The 16,973-nt window shown below is 42.9% G+C and overlaps 2 protein-coding genes across 2 annotated transcripts; both read left to right on the forward strand.

Moving 5' to 3' along the window:
• The first annotated feature begins 16 nt into the window (after positions 1–16).
• On the forward strand, positions 17–4,275 carry LOC120666482 (pentatricopeptide repeat-containing protein At2g31400, chloroplastic-like). The gene is made up of 4 exons (XM_039946336.1): positions 17–2,388; positions 2,816–3,029; positions 3,480–3,664; positions 3,770–4,275. Exons 1-4 carry the CDS (start codon positions 437–439, stop codon positions 4,029–4,031), a joined length of 2,613 nt encoding a protein of 870 aa, XP_039802270.1. The 5' UTR covers positions 17–436; the 3' UTR covers positions 4,032–4,275.
• A 3,779-nt stretch (positions 4,276–8,054) lies between these two features.
• LOC120666483 (dual specificity protein kinase shkD-like) lies at positions 8,055–15,845 on the forward strand. Its single transcript, XM_039946337.1, has 13 exons — positions 8,055–8,695; positions 9,596–10,037; positions 10,502–11,126; positions 12,021–12,061; positions 12,154–12,222; positions 13,211–13,311; positions 13,729–13,807; positions 14,005–14,103; positions 14,181–14,249; positions 14,364–14,413; positions 14,502–14,583; positions 14,925–15,019; positions 15,219–15,845. The coding sequence occupies exons 1-13, from the start codon at positions 8,292–8,294 to the stop codon at positions 15,325–15,327; spliced, it is 2,265 nt and encodes a 754-aa protein (XP_039802271.1). The 5' UTR covers positions 8,055–8,291; the 3' UTR covers positions 15,328–15,845.
• The last annotated feature ends 1,128 nt before the right edge of the window (positions 15,846–16,973 follow it).

Raw genomic sequence — 16,973 nt, forward strand, 5'->3', positions numbered from 1 at the left:
TCTTGCTTCCTTCCCCACCCACGCCACGCGTGTGTTCTTCGCAGCCACCCAATCCCCGCCTCGCGAAATCCAGGGCCAAATCCCCCCACCTTATCGCCAAATCGACCGCCCACCGGCATGATGACCCCCTCATCATCGCCCCCGCGGCTGCACCGCAGCGAAACGGCCCTGGTTTAGCCGCCAAAGCCCCGCCTTTCTGGAGCCTTTCTTGGGCTCGTGCCGCGTGCCTCCCGCGCGAGGACCCGGGGATTCGATTCCGGCGTGGCCTGGCTTTCCCGGTTGGATCAGGATAGAGGCGGGGGGTGATTTCCCGGGAGAGGTTTGAGCTTGGTGGGATTTCTTGGGCGGAATTTGATCGCCGTGGAGTGCGCCTGGGAGGAGGCGATTCTTGCGTGGTTGCGTGGTCTGCGGGGAGGCCGCTGCCGCTGCCGCCGGGATGGCGACGCACTTCACGCCGTCACAGGCGCACGCGGCGTCGCACAAAGCGGCGCACCACCACTCGGCGTCGGCCGCGGCCGCCGTCACGGCCACGGCCACCGCGCGCCTGCACGCCTCCGCGCCGCCGGCCTCGGCGTCGGCCGCGGCGGCGGCGCTGTGCCCGCCGCACCTCCTCGCGGCGGCGTCCCCGGCCTCCTCCTCCTCCGCGGCATGCCCGCCCGCCCACAACCCCATCTTCGTCGGCCCCGGCGCGCCGTGGGTGCAGCAGCCCCAGCGCGCCGCTGCGGCGGCCGCGGCGCTTGGCCCGGAGTTCCGGCGCACGCGCACCACCCGGACCATCTCCAAGCGCACCCGGGGGGGCGGTGGCAGCGCGGGAGCCCAGGACCGCGGCCGCGTGTCCTCGGCTGCCGCGGGGCGCTGCGTCAACAAGCTGCTCCGCGTGGGGCCTGAAGACCGGCGAGCACTTGGTGCGGCTCTTTCGTCCTTCCGGGGTGAGCTAGTCGCTCCTGAGGACTACTACCAGGTCCTCCGGGAGCTCGGCGACAGGGATAAATCGGCATACCGTGCCTTTGAGGTGTTTTATGCTGCCTTGCCTCTTGTTGGCGGTGGTGCTGTCGAGAAAGGCAAACTTCTGACTGCCACCATTGGTGCGCTTGGCAAGATGGGCCGACCAGACCTGGCAAGGAGGGCTTTTGATACTGGCATTGCTGGGGGATATGGCAACACAGTGTTTGCTCACTCTGCCCTCATCTCAGCTTATGCTAGGAGTGGACTCGCAACTGAGGCCATGGGGGTGCTCGAGTTGATGAAGGGTGCAGGCTTGCGGCCTACTACAGTGTCATACAATGCTGTTATTGATGCATGCGGAAAAGGGGGTGTCGACCTTACATTCACACTTGGGTATTTCCGTCAGATGCTGCATGATGGGCTCTGTCCAGACCGCAAGACGTTTAATTCACTTCTTGCGGCATGTAGCCGGGCTGGCCATTTGGAAGATGCTCGTGCTGTCTTTGATGAAATGATCCATCTTGGGAGTGGGCGTGACATTTACACTTACAACACATTTGTCGATGCAATTTGCAAGTGTGGCAACATGGAGCTGGCTATGCAGGTTGTCTTGGATATGGAAGCAAACAATGTCAATCCAAATGTTGTTACATATAGTACGCTTATGGATGGCTTCTCCAAACTGGAGAAATATGATGAAGCACTCAAGTTGCGTGGAAAAATGAAGTCTTTGGGAATTCAACTGGACCGAGTTTGCTACAACACCTTGCTGGCCATATATGTGAAGACAGGGAAGTATGATGAAATTGCTACTGCGTGTGAAGAGATGGAGAGTTTGGGTATTGAGAAGGACACTGTCACTTACAATTCCTTGATTAATGGATATGGAAAGCAAGGACGCTTGGATATGGTTGCTTTCCTTGTTCAAGATATGCGGGCGCAAGGTGTAGCTCCTAGTGTGCTGACATACTCAACTTTGATAGATATCTATTCAAAGGCAGGAATGCATGGAGATGCATTTAATGTCTACTTGGATTTTAAGGAGTCTGGTCTAAAGGCAGATGTTGTTCTGTTCAGCTCTTTTATTGATACGTTGGCCAAGAATGGTTTGGTAGAGTGTGCTTTGTCTTTGCTTGATGAGATGATGAGGATGGGTATCAAGCCAAATGTTGTAACCTACAACACAATTATTGATGCGTTTGGCAAATCTAAGATTCTTACTGAGGAGGATCCTGAGATTGGAGACATGGGAATTGTTGGGGTGTATTGTGGCCAGATTGTAAGGTCTGCTAATCCAGCTACCAGAGGAGGCCGTTCTGCCATTGATGTTCGGATGAGGGGGTCCCAGGAATTATTTTTCATTCTGGAATTATTTCAGAAGATGGTCCAGCAGGGTGTACGACCAAATGTTGTAACGTTTTCTGCGATCCTGAATGCTTGCAGGTACATCTTCATCATTTCATTAGAGCCTTTCTAATGCTAATTTTTTTCTGGCCATAAAAATACACTCTTGTTGACTTTATCAGTTGAAAATTTAACAATTGGTGCTGCGTTACCCTGGGTATTATACTGTTTTTTTGGCAGCTTAAACTAGATAACTTCGATGTAGATTTATTTGCACACTGGTTAAACTTAATAAAGCTTCCTGTATTTCATGAATACACAAAGTTACTCTATGTTATTCTATAACCTATTGGTTTCTTTGATACTAGAAAAACGGTATGCTAACTGTGTACTTGTGTTATTTCAAAACAAATAGCACATAAGCAAAAGATGAGCCTGCTAATTCATCTAAAAAAATTACGTTTACATTAGTGCGCCTCTTAAGTTCTGTGGTTTCTAAGTATTTGCTTCAATCTTGCTCTTGCAGTCGCTGTAATAGTTTTGAAGATGCAGCCCTTTTACTGGAACAGCTTCGCTTGTTTGATAACTTTGTATACGGGGTTGCGTATGGGCTTCTGATGGGCCATCAAGAAGTTTGGTCTCAAGCACGGTCCCTCTTTAATCAGTTGGGACGCATGGATTCTCCAACATCTTCTGCCTTTTACAATGCTCTTACTGATGTGCTGTGGCATTTTGGCCAGGTAGGTTTTACTCCTTATACTTGGGTTCATTTAGTCTATTAGCATTAGGAGGTCACTGTCGTTCTCTGGTAATATTATTTTCCATTGTTAAGTTATTTGAAAAGAACTACCTTTATAATAGTTGCAAGAACTGGGGCCGATGCTGGTGTTCCTCGATCCAGGAACATCATCCTCGTTCTGGGACGCAGGAACAATCTTGGCCCCACCTTGTAAAACCTTTCACAAGTAGCATACTGCATTCCTCGATCCTGTTCCTCGACCCCATTGACACGGAACACTGTACTAAATTTATATTTTATTTCACTTCTGACAACTTCAATCGTTTGTCGTCTCCCAACCATCCATTCTAACTTTTCGTCAAATGAGTTGTGTAAACTCTTTCCATATACATACACATCTCATTATATAGCTTAGTGGTTTTGTGACATTTTTGTTCCTGATCATTTTCAGAGACAAGGAGCTCAGCAAGTTGTGCTCGAAGGGGTAAACCGTCGTGTTTGGGAGAACACGTGGAGCGAGTTCTGCCTGGACCTGCACCTTATGTCATGTGGTGCAGCTCAAGCAATGGTTCATGCATGGCTCCTGAATGTACGCTCTATAGTCTTCGAAGGACGAGCTATGCCTGAATTTTTAAGGTACTTGGTCCTTGATATCTAGCACTTCCATTTCATTATACATTTGTGCAAATGATAGAATCTCTTGGCTTTACCTGAACTAATACCATGTTTATGTCTCGACAGCATTCTGACAGGATGGGGAAAACATAGCAAGATAGCTGGTTCAAGCACTCTCCGACGTGTTATTGAAGCATTGCTCCTTTCAATTGGAGCACCGTTTCAGGTTGAGCGCTTTAATATTGGAAGGTTTGTGTCACCTAGTGCTGTGGTGGCTGCCTGGTTGAGAGAGTCTGGCACCATTAACATTCTTCTCCTCCGCAATGAGCGAGTACAGCATGCAAATCTGTCCAATCTGGTACCGAGGTTACAGGCGTTGCAGTTGTAGGCCCCTAGATCTCATCTCCGCGCCGGTTAGCATCAGGCCTGGTAGAAGCTTCCCTTTAGTTTTTATTCATCTTCATTCAGAAGATTGTAGTGTATCATAGTTTCAGGGAAATAGACAAATAGCTCACTCTATAAAATTCCAGTGTTTTAGGCTTCTTTAGCCAGAAATGTAATGTTGTAAAATTGGCAGCCTGCCTTACAACTCCTTTTTCATCAAGATAAAATCTTCACAAATTGGTGCTCCACTGTCCTGAGTCCTGACCTCCGACCTGTGCCTCACTTTCCTTAATGGCAAAGGAAAGAGAGTTCCTAGGATGGTAATTTGTCGCTATTCATCGGTAGTCAATGATGCCCCTAAGGCCTTGTGTTCCTCTTTCGGTTTGTTTGATGAAAGCTACACTTGCCCTGTTGCCCATGAATGGTGACACCCCCGTTGCTTTCCCCCCTTTGGCTCGTGATGCCTTTGCTGCTTTGAAAGATGCCAGCTCTGCTGAAGAAGTGAAGATGCATAGAGCATCTCCCCATTCATGAACAGCCTGTGGCTGTAGCTGCTTTGTGTGGCAGCAGCTCAAGTGGCTGGCTGGGGAGGCTGTGAAGGTTGGAGCTGGAAAAGAGTGGTGAAGAGCAGTGCGATGTGTTTTCTGCTGATTCAGATTTGTAGCTGTGGCCAATATCTGATGGTTCATCCTGCATAATTGGACCTCGAGATGGATACGTTTACATGGAGATTTGTCAGCCATGCAAATGGGTCAAAACGGAAGCTGGAATTCTGGAATTTGTGTTTTTCATTCACCGATTTGGATATTTTTTCAGTCATTGAAATGACGTCTTGCACGAGGAGTGGTCAAAAGAAATAGCAAAAAATCATTCGCTGTATGTGACACTTCAAGCCAGAGAAAAAAAAAAGAAAAGGGAAATCCCCGTGGTCCAGCAGGTGTTAATTAGTTGGGCATGCAATCGCGATATGCAAATATCCTTTTTGAAAGTTGGTTTGTTTTTCTTTCTGAATGAAAGCTGATGTATGTATTTGATTGCCTGACTAAGCGATCATAGCCTATCTATATATGTGCTAGTTTTGTCTATAAATAATTGTCATTACTTATTTCATTATTCAATACTCCCTCCAAATCATTTTATTTGACGTTAGGACACAAAACTTTAGTTCATTTTCTATACACTTTTCTTGTCTGAAACGTCAAATATAACGATTCGGAGGTAGTATTTGAGTATTTACTTTGTGCGTATATGTATACAAATAGTGATAAGTATACAATACTCAGAAAATGCCTTTGTTGGAAAGTGTAGAAAAATATTTTGATTTTATTTGACCAACGACTTTAAAAAGGTGATGTTAATCAAGTTCCAAATAGTGCACCAGCAGTGAAAATTACTTGGAAGACATCTTTTATTTCTGAACTCAGGATAAGTTTATGGGAAGATAAGTTGAAGCGCGTTGGACGCCATTTCCGGATCCAATCGAACTGCAACAGTTTCATGAATGCACTGGCACAAGAAAGAATTTGTGTTCAGGATCAGAACACTTCCAAGAAAAGCGGTTGCTTGATACGGATGCAAAGCTAATGATTGCTTGTGATCCAATGTTTTTGGAAGGAAGAATATGCCCTTGTGCGAAGAGGACAATCTTGGTAAACCTAGACAAACTTGACAACTGAAAGAGATTGGTCGACGGATCGACTATTTCCGGATAAATGCTGTTTTTGCTCTAACTTTGCTGCTGGCTGGTTGTCTGGATTGAGTAAGGGGGCTGTGGCCTGTGGGAACAGTTCAATGTACCTGCACGTGATGCTTGACTATTTTAGCTAGGGCAACGTAACCACAATTTTGTCAACAAAAAAATGTTTTACTACATATATTTCGAGTGACTAAGATTCAAGACGTTACCCATCTAGGAAGTTTCAGGTTATGGCGGTGCAAGCCTACGGTATAAAAATGCATTCAATTGGCTAGAAGTTGTCTGCAAGACTAAAGTATTGCTCCATGACCAAACCCACAAAAACAAAGTTGATAATCAGTTGACATTTCTAGATAAGTCTGTAGACTGAACCTAGCTTCATGTACCTGAAATTAAACTATAAATTAATATCACATTTCTAGGGGGAACACTGCAGATAATTTACTTGGCAAACACACACAGGATTGGTTAGTACTCCCTCTAGGGTGTCCAAAAATCAAATAACTACAAATTACTTTCCATGTGCTGAGTTCAGATATTTGAAATTGGTATAAGTATATTTGTCTCAAAATATAGTACAATTTTTAATTAAAAAAGTTAATAGTTAAAAGGTATATTTTGGAGACAGTGCCAATCAGTCCTAACAGGAGGGAGTGCAATAATATTTTATAGTTTTTTTTAAGATACATCTCCAACTTTTACTATGTAGTCTAACTGATTTATAAATCTTGTATTCAAATCAGGCCACATGGTATATTAAAGATCTAGCTAATCAGAACTTTGTCCCATCCCATGATAGTTGAACTAATATCCATACACCTCCTTTTCCTGGTATATACATCTTGCTTGGGTATTTCTAGAGCTAGACATGGGCATGACCGCAACGTAAAGAATATCACAGTGATAACGAACTCAAGTGAGAAAAGGGTGACCCTAATTGTGGCAGGCAAGGTTGCAGTTCCAGGCAGTTAAGTGCTAATCAATGGACATCCACAAAAGGGCCCTCCAGACGGCAACAAAAACAAATCACATAAATGAGCACCAAAACAAAAACTGGCAAAAATACAGTCGCAGATCTAGACAGTTACTGTAAAAAAGTCAAGCACTAACCCTAACCCTAGCCCAAAATTGTAGCAGCACAACACCAGGCGAGAAGGTGAGAATAGAAAGCTCCTTGTGAAAGTTGTGATGTGTACACCAACCAATTTCCCAATTGCCATTTTTTTCTCTCAGCAGGATGACAACACAGGTTGGCACTGGCAGCAAGGTAGATGGATAGGGACAGGGGCACAACATCCAAGGAAATATAGAAAAAATTTAAAACTGCAGAATCCGAAAAATGGGTTGAAAATATTTAGGGAAGACTCCAAAATCCATACAAAAATTAAGACCAGATACATAAAATGGCATTAGGAAGCCAAGCAAGCAGCCCCTGCAGTTTCTTATTACCAAGCTGACCAATCACAAGAGGAGAATTCTCAAGAACAACTCACCAAGTCACCATTTTCCCCCATATCCGATATATATTTTCTCTCTACCATTTATTCTCCCCTAATGTTGATATTATTTTATTCAATCTCCATCTGGATGCGTGTGTGTGACTTGTGAGAGATATAAGGCCGTGTTTAGTTTTCTACATGTAAAAATTTTATTTAAAGTACTAAATGAAGTTTATTTATAATTTTTTTTACATAGATGGGTTGTAAATCGCGAGGCGAATCTAATGATGCTAATTAATTTATAATTAGCGGATGATTACTGTAACATCACTGTTGCAAATCATATATTAAGTAGGCTCATTAGATTCGTCTCGCGATTTACAGCCCATCCATATAAAAAGTTTTATAAATAAAATTCATTTAATACTCTATAAATATATCGCAACAATAGATGTGACATTTTTTTTACGTTTACATAATTTACACTAAAGATACAGGGCCTAAGATTCCGCAGCAATTTGCTCCTCTCCGCCGTCCCAAGCACAGGCCAAGAACTGCTCCCCAGAAAAGATCGTATTTTCCCTCGATTCAGCCGGTTTCTGTCCGGAAAATCGCTGCGGGAGATCTCGGAGAATCGGAGAGCTCGCTTCCCTCCGGTTCCTTCAAATTTTCCATCACATCGAAATTATATCGAAACATTAAATATAATAAATAACTCATGTATGGAGTACTAAATGTAGATAAATAAAGAAACTAATTGCATAATTTTAATGTACGTTGCGAGACGAATCTTTGGAGTCTAGTTAGCCTATAATAAAATAATATTTAAAAAAAACGAAAAATATTACAGTACTCTACAGCTACCAAATTTTCGCGCATCTAAACACATCCCTCGCAGTTTTTGCTCCATTTGGCGTCGAATCTGCCTCGGGAGCGGAGAAAGGAGCGGCCTTTCGAGCTCTGGGGGGTCTGGAGAAGGCGAGAGGGGACGCGGCGGCGGCGGCGGCGGCGGCGGCGGCAGCTCTAGGGCACTCGAGGTCGAGGAGGACGGTGATGCCGGCAGTTGGCTCGGTTTGAGGAAGAGTCCGTCTCTGTGGTTTTGGGGACGCCGGCCGCGGCGTCGGCGGGGATGGAGTTTAGCGAGGAGCTCCTGAAGAAGATCCGGGAGCTGGAGGTTGGGCAGGCGCAGCTCAAGCAGGAGATGTCTAAGCTAATACCCGGCGTCGGGGAGCGGCGGCGCTCACAGTCGGTCTCGCCGCGGCGCGGCGTGCCGGTGCCGCCGCCACCGCCGCCTTCGAAGGGGACGCCGCCGGGGAGGCGCCTGTCCGGGGGGTTCGAGGGCGGCCCACAGGCGTGGGCCCGGGGGTCGGCTTCGTTCCCGCACTCGTCCCCGCTGCAGAAGGAGGGCCGCGCCACGGGCTCTGGAGACGCCAGCACCAGCGCTAGGCTGCCTGAGAGGCAGTACTCCAGGGTTCTGCAGTCGCTGGGGCAGTCCGTCCACATTCTGGACCTCGACGGGAGGATCATATACTGGTTAGATTTCTGGTGCTTCACCGTATCTTGATTTGCTTGCCTGCAGCCTATGAGCTTGACAACATTTGATGATATCCAATGGTCATTCTGGTCAGATATTTTGATTCTAGCGCCTGAAACGAAGTGAGTGGCCGCATATCCAAATTGTTACCAAGATGAAACCTGCTCGAGCACTAGCGATCTCTTTGTGTCATTTTGATCTAGCATAGCATGTGATACTGGTTAGAGGATAGTGTTACAGTGGGATAATGTGGGTGACACTCTGTCACACTATTGGTGCATGTGGAACCCTAATTCTGTAATGATGTTAGGTTACTTATCAGCTGTGTTAAAGCACAGTAACGAAATGCTGGATGGGATGCCTAGACTTTAGCTGGTTCTGGGGATGAGCTTGTACCATGAAGTTCTGCCTTCACTAAACGTCTTGTTACTGCTAGTTCCTTGAGGGGAAGCATTGAGTCCAGGGGCGAAGCTAGAGCTCAAACAACCCTGGTGCACTGCTTAGCATTATATTCTAAGCATTAGAAAAATCTAGTGGTAACAGTGGGAAAAATCGTTCTTACCCTGGTGCCAGTGCACCAGGCACCATGAACGTGGCTTCGCCCCTGATTGAGTCACAAAATGCACTTTGTCGGTAATTGTTTTTTTGAGTTGCATTTCTTATTTAGTTATTTAAGTATTGACAGAATATGCAATTTGCTTCCTGGCAGACTATTTATCATTTGTAAAATTAGAAACACTGCTTCTTTGCTTTTAATCAGATAAACGACTTAGTTTGATAAGTGTGCATGCTTCTTAACTTCACTTCAAAGCACAATAGGTTCTGCAAAAATGCTCTTAATCCCATTTTGTTCTTGTTAGTGCTTCCTTTTTCACCAAATTTTGTCATTACTAATATAGGAATCAGTCTGCGGAGAATCTGTTTGGCTATCCTGCATCTGAAGCCCTTGGTCAGGATGCCCTCATGCTTCTGGTTGATTCCGGTGACCACAATGTGGTACATGACATCTTCCGACGTATTTCTATGGGTGAAAGTTGGACTGGGAAGTTTCCAGTTAAAAACAGGGGTGGAGATAGGTTTTCAGCTATTGCCACCAACACGCCTTTCTATGATGAGGATGGCAGTTTGGTGGGTATCATTTGTGTTTCAAGTGATTCCCGCCAATTGGAGCAGATATTTTGTAGGCCTCCAACTCCTGCAAGGCCACAACCAGAATCGTCTAGGACATCTTGTGATGGTAGTTGCAGCAACACCAGTCGCATAACCAACTTGTTGAACAGAAGTACTTTTGATCCTCAGGAACCCCTGCAAAGCACTTTAGCGTCTAAGATAACAAATTTGGTAAGCTCTATTTTTCTATTATTGTCGATATTTTCCAAATACATAGCACTTTAGCTTATATAATATGTTGTTAAAAACATGCCATTAAGCTCTGTTTTCTATTAATAAAAAGTTGTAGATATTTTCCAAATACATAGCATTCTAGCTTAAATAATATGTTGTTAAAACATGCCATTTTGCAAATTTATATGTTTTTTTTTTCAACGGTCCATTTCTACTCCAAAGGTCATTTACGAGACATCGCAGAATTTAACACCATCTCAGTAACAATAATTGACTTAATGAGGACTTAAAATGGGGCTATATTATCATCTGTAGATGTGCTTTGGCTGTTTTGCATATTGCCAAATTCTAGAATGATATCTGCAGAGGAACTTGTGTAGCAATCAATATGATCTGTTTAAGTATATATTCTTGGTTCATTGCTAGCATATTCCTTTTTGATTTTTAGAATCACAACACAGGCTACCAAGGTCACAAATAAAGTTCATTCTCGGGTCAGGACAGATGAGAATGGCATAGAACGGGAAGGTGGCAGTGGTGAGAGTCAGTGCTCTGATCGTGGTGCCAAGGAAGAGCCAACGTCTAGCGGAACAACTACTCCAAGAGGGGATGCACCACGTGTCCCCTTTGCTATGGAGCACTCGCCTGGGAAATCAACCAACCCAAACAGTGATGAATCAGGTGAAGGAAAAGTAGGGTTACACAGGATTTTGAGTTCAAAGGCAGAGGCACTACTGAACAAGAAAGGGATATCATGGCCTTGGAAAGGGCGGGAGAATGAGGGACCTGATGAAAGAAATCATGTGATATTGCCATGGTTGCATGGTGACCAAGAGAATGGCCCGAATCATCGGAAGGTTTCTGATTCTAGCATAGCTCCGGACGCCCAAGGTGCTGAACACAACCAGCCTAGCAAAAATGAGGCTTCAGGTTCCTGGTCCTCTTTCAACAATAACAGCACAAGCAGTGCAAGCAGCACTGGAAGCACTAACAGCAGTGCTCTCTACAAAGTAGATCATGAAGCGGATTGTCTGGATTATGAGATCCTGTGGGAAGACCTCGTCATTGGAGAACAAATAGGTCAAGGTAGTTGCTTCTCCTTTTGCGAATGGTTGCTTGATCATATGGATGTGTTTGTGCATGATTGATATTTCTTTTTGTCTGAAATAAAAAAAGTTACATTTTCTTTCAGTAATTTATTCACTTTTCTTTGTCAGCGTTTATTTCTTCTATTGCGTGCATGTCTGTACTTCGGAGTAGCTTTGTTTCCTCTATATTTGTTTGTATATTCTTTATTTCTTCTTAAGAATCATATTATGGCTAGATAAAAAGGGCAGACCTGGCACAGTGGTAGGTCTCAACACTTCTAACCTGGCTTTGAACCAGTCTCCTTGCAAAGCTAAGCAAGGGTAAGGATGTCTAGAAATTACCTTCTCAAGATGGCTGGGCCCCTTGTATGTGGGCATACAGCACTAGGTATGCCCTTTTCTTTTCATGTCTTAATAGGTGCTACAGTTGGAGATGCGAGTATACCCATTTTAGCCCCTGTTTGGCTGAGTTTTGGTTCTAACTTTATCAGAAGTGTGAACCATGTGCTTGTGATGAGAATCCAGTGCTAGAGCCTTAGTTTCTTTCTGCATTGGAATCTGAGCCTGAAATTTCAAAGTGTTATTTTGCTACTACTTTCTAAGTTTGTTCTGCTCCAAGCACATGTGTTTGCTCTTAGGATCTGAACCTCTTGAGAACTCTGATCACCGACATGGGTGCTCTTGAAACTTTCTGTACACATAAGGATCTAGATTTGCCAAATAAGCCTTGGCATGATCTTTCTTGTTATAGACTTATAGGAATAGTCTCCACTCGAGGTTTTTATTAAATAAAATAGCTTTACATGCAGCAGTAACTTAAGTGTACTTTGCATTGTATTCTACTATATTATATACCTTTTAATCATTGTACTTTTAACTTGTGTATGTGCAGGCTCTTGTGGGACAGTGTATCATGCTTTATGGTATGGTTCGGTATGTTCTGTTGCTTGGCTATTGCATGAATTACTAATCTCTATTTACTTTTCCTTTTTTAGTTTATCATCTTATGTGGCATGTTCTGGCAGGATGTGGCTGTTAAAGTTTTTTCCAAGCAAGAATATTCAGAAGATGTGATACAGACCTTTCGGCAAGAGGTGGATACCATCCTCAGCTGCAATTACCATACAGTTTCATGGTTATTAAAACGATAAGACGATAAAACGATGGAGAGCAGATTTTGACATTTAAACGTCGTGATAAACAATATAGAAAAATATCAATATATCATGAATTCACACAATATACAAAGTTAAATACCAAACAACCAATATAGGTTCACATAATAATAGTTTAAAAATAACATGTTCACAACCATCGGTCCACAAGGCACAAGCAATCAAGCATAGTAGAATGACAAGTCCACAAGCACAAGTGCAAAAGCAAGCAAGACAAATCCACAACCACAAGCACAATGACAAGCACACAAGCGTTATTCAATCTCCCATCCATGATGTCTCAAAAACCATCACCTAGTTCATCAAAACTAGCATTATCATTGCCTTCCTCATCACTGTAGTATTTTTAAGTCAATAAGTGAATCTCAAATAAAGACAGCATAACATTTACACGAATAAAACGAACATTTAAATGATGCAAAACGTCGTTTTACACGATTTGTGCAAAACGTTTCACCGTTTCAGATCTGAGCAGCGTTTTAACGTTTAAACGTTGATTAAACGTCGTTTAAACGACGTTTTAATAACCATGTACAGTTTATGACAAGAGGACATGCAGCTCATTCCCTAGCTGCATAGTAATTAATATGTTGTGAACCTGATTAGTGTCATAATTACAGTTCTTTTTGTCATAGTTTGTGATGATTCAGACACACTTGAAATAAAATAAAAAATACAATTTGGAATTTTCAGTTTCAGGATTCCTGCAAAACCTACCAATTTCATTGTCACCAAATACATTGATATAGACAAAATTAAAAATAGTATGCTGACAAATGATATATGTTTTGTTTAGAGTTGATTCTGGAAGTAGTAGTGGAGCCTTCTGTTAGCTTCAGATCTTGTGACTTCATTTGAAAGTTTGGATTCTTAGTTGTACTGATAGTGATATCATTCATATGTTAAGGTATCCCTTATGAAGAAACTGCGCCATCCTAACATTATACTCTTCATGGGTGCGGTTACATCTCCACAACGCCTCTGTATCGTAACAGAGTTCCTCCCTCGGTATGCCCCCCCCTAACGTTTTCAAGTTCTTATTTTGTGGTGTTTGCTCACTGTTGCTCCCTTGCTCATGTTCATGAAATTGAGCTCAGAAGTTTGTTTACATCTGGTTGAATGGTTTGACTGCTACAGCAATAGTTACGTAAGACATATAGGAAACTGAAAGTCAGAAGTTCTTGGCATGGTTTAACCTAAGAAGTCATTGATTCACATACCTTTTGTTGTAAGTGGTGTATCCAGTAAAATATACATTTAAGTGGGATCATATAGTAAGATGTTTCTCCGTCTATGGAAAACTATTCTAAAAATAAAATATACATTGGTTTGGTTGCATGTTCAAGTCAACTACCCATACTTATGATGATTTCCCGCAGTTTTTTTTTGGGTTCCTTTTCCTATTTTCATTCTTCTTAATTGCAGGGGAAGCTTGTTTCGCTTACTTCAAAGGAGCGGCACCAAGTTGGATGTGAGACGGCGCATTCACATGGCTTTAGATATTGTAAGTGCATTTTCTTTATACAGCCCATTATTCACCTCATTCAGTGAATAGATTATGGCCAGCTAGTTCGTGCTTTCATATTTGAGCAAGGAGCTTGTCAATCCCCTAGCAAACAAAATTTATGTGTTCCAAGTTCTACACTTTTTTTTGTATGTATACTTCGATCCCCTAGTCATCTGTATTTTGTGTTTATACAGGCAAGGGGCATGAATTATCTTCACCATTCCAGCTCACCTATCATACATCGAGATTTGAAATCATCTAATCTTCTGGTTGATAAGCACTGGACTGTGAAGGTACAATCCATTTCATTTGTTTTCCACATTTTTCGTTCTCCTGCTTGCCTCCTCTCAATTCATCAGACTCATATCAGGTGGCAGACTTTGGTCTTTCACGTATCAAGCGCGAAACTTTTCTGACAACAAAAACTGGGAAAGGAACAGTAAGTTCCAGCAGTCTTAATTCGAGTGCTTGATATATCAGTTAACATGATTGGTTTAAAGCTTTCCCTTGTATTGTTTTCTCTTTAACATACTGATGTGGCTTTCATATCCAGCCGCAATGGATGGCACCAGAGGTGTTGCGGAATGAACCTTCAGATGAGAAGTAAGCTGTGGAGATCTTACCAACAGAAGTTTCTCTGATCAGCTCTTGATATGAGTACACTAATAACTTTTTCATGGTACTAATGTAGGTCTGATGTGTATAGCTATGGGGTGATCCTGTGGGAACTTGTTACGCAGAAGATACCATGGGAAAATTTAAACTCGATGCAGGTATATTCTTGTTAGATTTTATTTTTTGTTAAATTTTTGTCTGATTTTGACCATATATGTAGTGACAATTTGCGACTGACTGAAGATCATTATTTCTTGTAGCAGCTTTAAATAATATATCAATTATGATAATAGTAAACTTTTGACTGCTAGTTTAAGTGGCTGCATGGAATTAGAACCACTGAGATCACCAAAAGACATCATGTGGCCTGACAGCACTTTTATTGACACTATTTTGCATAGCAGACCTTTACCATGTTGATATTTTCCAGCCGTTTATTTTTCTTCATATTTTTTACAAGTCCTGTATACTAACTTTCAAGGGCTTGTTTCTTATATAGGTCATTGGTGCAGTTGGTTTCATGAACCAAAGGTTGGATATTCCTAACGATGTGGATCTGCAATGGACATCAATTATCCTAAGCTGTTGGGAAAGGTATTTACTGCTTTTCCTTCCTTTCTTTAGTGCCTTTAGGAAAGGTGAAACCTCAGGCCCCAGTCAGTTCTCTGCATTCTGAGTAGTTTTCTGCAGCCTGTACTTGCAAATTTTTGAAGTTTACTCTAGAAGAAATTTATAGTTTTGTATTTTGTAACATTTGTATATTCCTGATTGCATTTTCCCTTTCTGTGAGCAGTGACCCACAGCAGCGCCCATCATTTCAAGAACTTTTGGAGAGGCTCCGAGAGCTGCAAAGACGTTACGCCATCCAGCAGCGGAACGCAAAGAACAGCATCGAGGAGTGAAGATTGCAACTCCCAGGGCCACTTGCTAAAGTCAGTAAGTGATCAGGCGAGATGGTATTTTGGCCGACAGTGCTGCAGAGGCATGTCAGATCTTGAGATGGGTTTGAGACCTCCTGTATGTTTTTGCTCCCTGGAACAGCTAAGGCTGGGAATTTGTTGTACAGATGAGGTGCCTTCGGTTTTGTTGAGTTCACCCCCAGGGTGATTGTGACTGAAATTCCTGAGTCCTGACAGCAAGGTTAGGGTAGTGATGGAGCTCGGGCTGGTTGGTGCCTTGGGTTCTGATTCATGGAGATGCGTGGTTATCTGATCCGGGCTTGAATTTGTGGCAAGAACATGCCGTGTAGATTGTGCTGACAACAGTGGCGTCGTGTATACATGTGGCCGATTGTGATAATGCGTGAACTGGAATAGAAGTTGTAAAATCAGCATTTTTTGGTTCGCGTTGTCGGCCTTGTGTCTGGAATATTTTGCTGTTCTGAGCCTTTTAGCACTGGGTTTGCTTGGTGCCTTCATTCTCTGAATCTTCATGTGGTTTTGTAGTCATAAGCAGCGCATCGGCTGGTGTTTTATGTGCCGCTTACAATGTACTCGCGCCCTGTTTGAGATGTGATGCACGAAAATGGAATATCTGGCCATGGCGATAATTAAATGTCACCATTTCAATTGGCTCTATTTAAATTCCGGCGTTGAGTTGGTGGTGTAATTTACCTATTTTCCAATTTTTTTATTCGGAGTAGTATTTTCCCGAAAAAATGATTTAGTAATTGCAAAAAAATAAAATGAAATCTTTTTGCTGGGCTGTGATGGGCTATTTCCGGCGGACGATCGGCCAGCCCGTTTGATTCCGAGACGCAAATGGGCCTGCTGGAGAGGGTTTTTTTTTATTTTTAATATTATTTTAATTATTTTTTACAGAAATAATATCTAATTTTTTTTACAGAAATAGCCTCCTGGCGTGGGCGCCAGGACCCCTGGCGCTGTGACCCAGGGTGCCAGGGTCTTGGCGCCCTAGGCGGGGGCGCCAGGACCTGGATATTTGGGTATTACTTCTGTAAAAAATGATTAATTTTTTTTCCACGTTCGTATATTATTTCATGTAAATATATAGTTATGGATGGAGATGGTGAACAAGCAAGTTATTTCGTGTAAATATATAGTTATTTCGTGGCAACAAACAAGGAACAAGGATGGAAATGGTGAACAGCAAGATGATTTCAGCAAGTATCCAGCAGCACACACAGAAAACAGCACTAGAGGTGCCTCCTGTTTTGTCTTTTAGCACTAGTAGGAATCAAAGTGTATTTCATTTTTCATTTTTCTTTTATTTTTTTGATATTTTTTTCTCACTCAGTAGCATAAGAATAGGAACGCCACAAAGTATCAGCCCCAACCGATGAAGTATGTGATTGGTATAAATTCAGGAGTGTTGGAAAAAACCGACGCTAAAACTTCGCAGCTCGAATCAAGGATCTTCCTATTTTTTTTATTTTTTTGAAATCGCCGAAAGCGGCAAAGCCAACTAAATTGTATGTGCAATTTTTCGAGAGCTTTCCGGAAAAAAAGTTCACCTCAATCGAAGTTCCGAGCGAAAAGTTATGCCCGATTTATGGAGGACCCTCCGAAGTATGTGTTGGCGGTGGCGA

This window comes from Panicum virgatum, chromosome 3N, assembly GCF_016808335.1.
Source record: "Panicum virgatum strain AP13 chromosome 3N, P.virgatum_v5, whole genome shotgun sequence".
Taxonomy (NCBI): domain Eukaryota; kingdom Viridiplantae; phylum Streptophyta; class Magnoliopsida; order Poales; family Poaceae; genus Panicum; species Panicum virgatum.

Bases quoted from the DNA above. Each gene is read 5' to 3' on its own strand.
- LOC120666483 (XM_039946337.1), top strand. From the start codon at position 8,292: ATGGAGTTTAGCGAGGAGCTCCTGAAGAAGATCCGGGAGCTGGAGGTT. The intron at 12,062-12,153 runs GTATGTTCTGTT...ATGTTCTGGCAG, and splicing joins ATGCTTTATGGTATGGTTCG to GATGTGGCTGTTAAAGTTTT. The intron at 14,104-14,180 runs GTACAATCCATT...GACTCATATCAG, and splicing joins ATAAGCACTGGACTGTGAAG to GTGGCAGACTTTGGTCTTTC.
- LOC120666482 (XM_039946336.1), top strand. From the start codon at position 437: ATGGCGACGCACTTCACGCCGTCACAGGCGCACGCGGCGTCGCACAAA. The intron at 2,389-2,815 runs GTACATCTTCAT...TTGCTCTTGCAG, and splicing joins GCGATCCTGAATGCTTGCAG to TCGCTGTAATAGTTTTGAAG. The intron at 3,665-3,769 runs GTACTTGGTCCT...ATGTCTCGACAG, and splicing joins GCTATGCCTGAATTTTTAAG to CATTCTGACAGGATGGGGAA.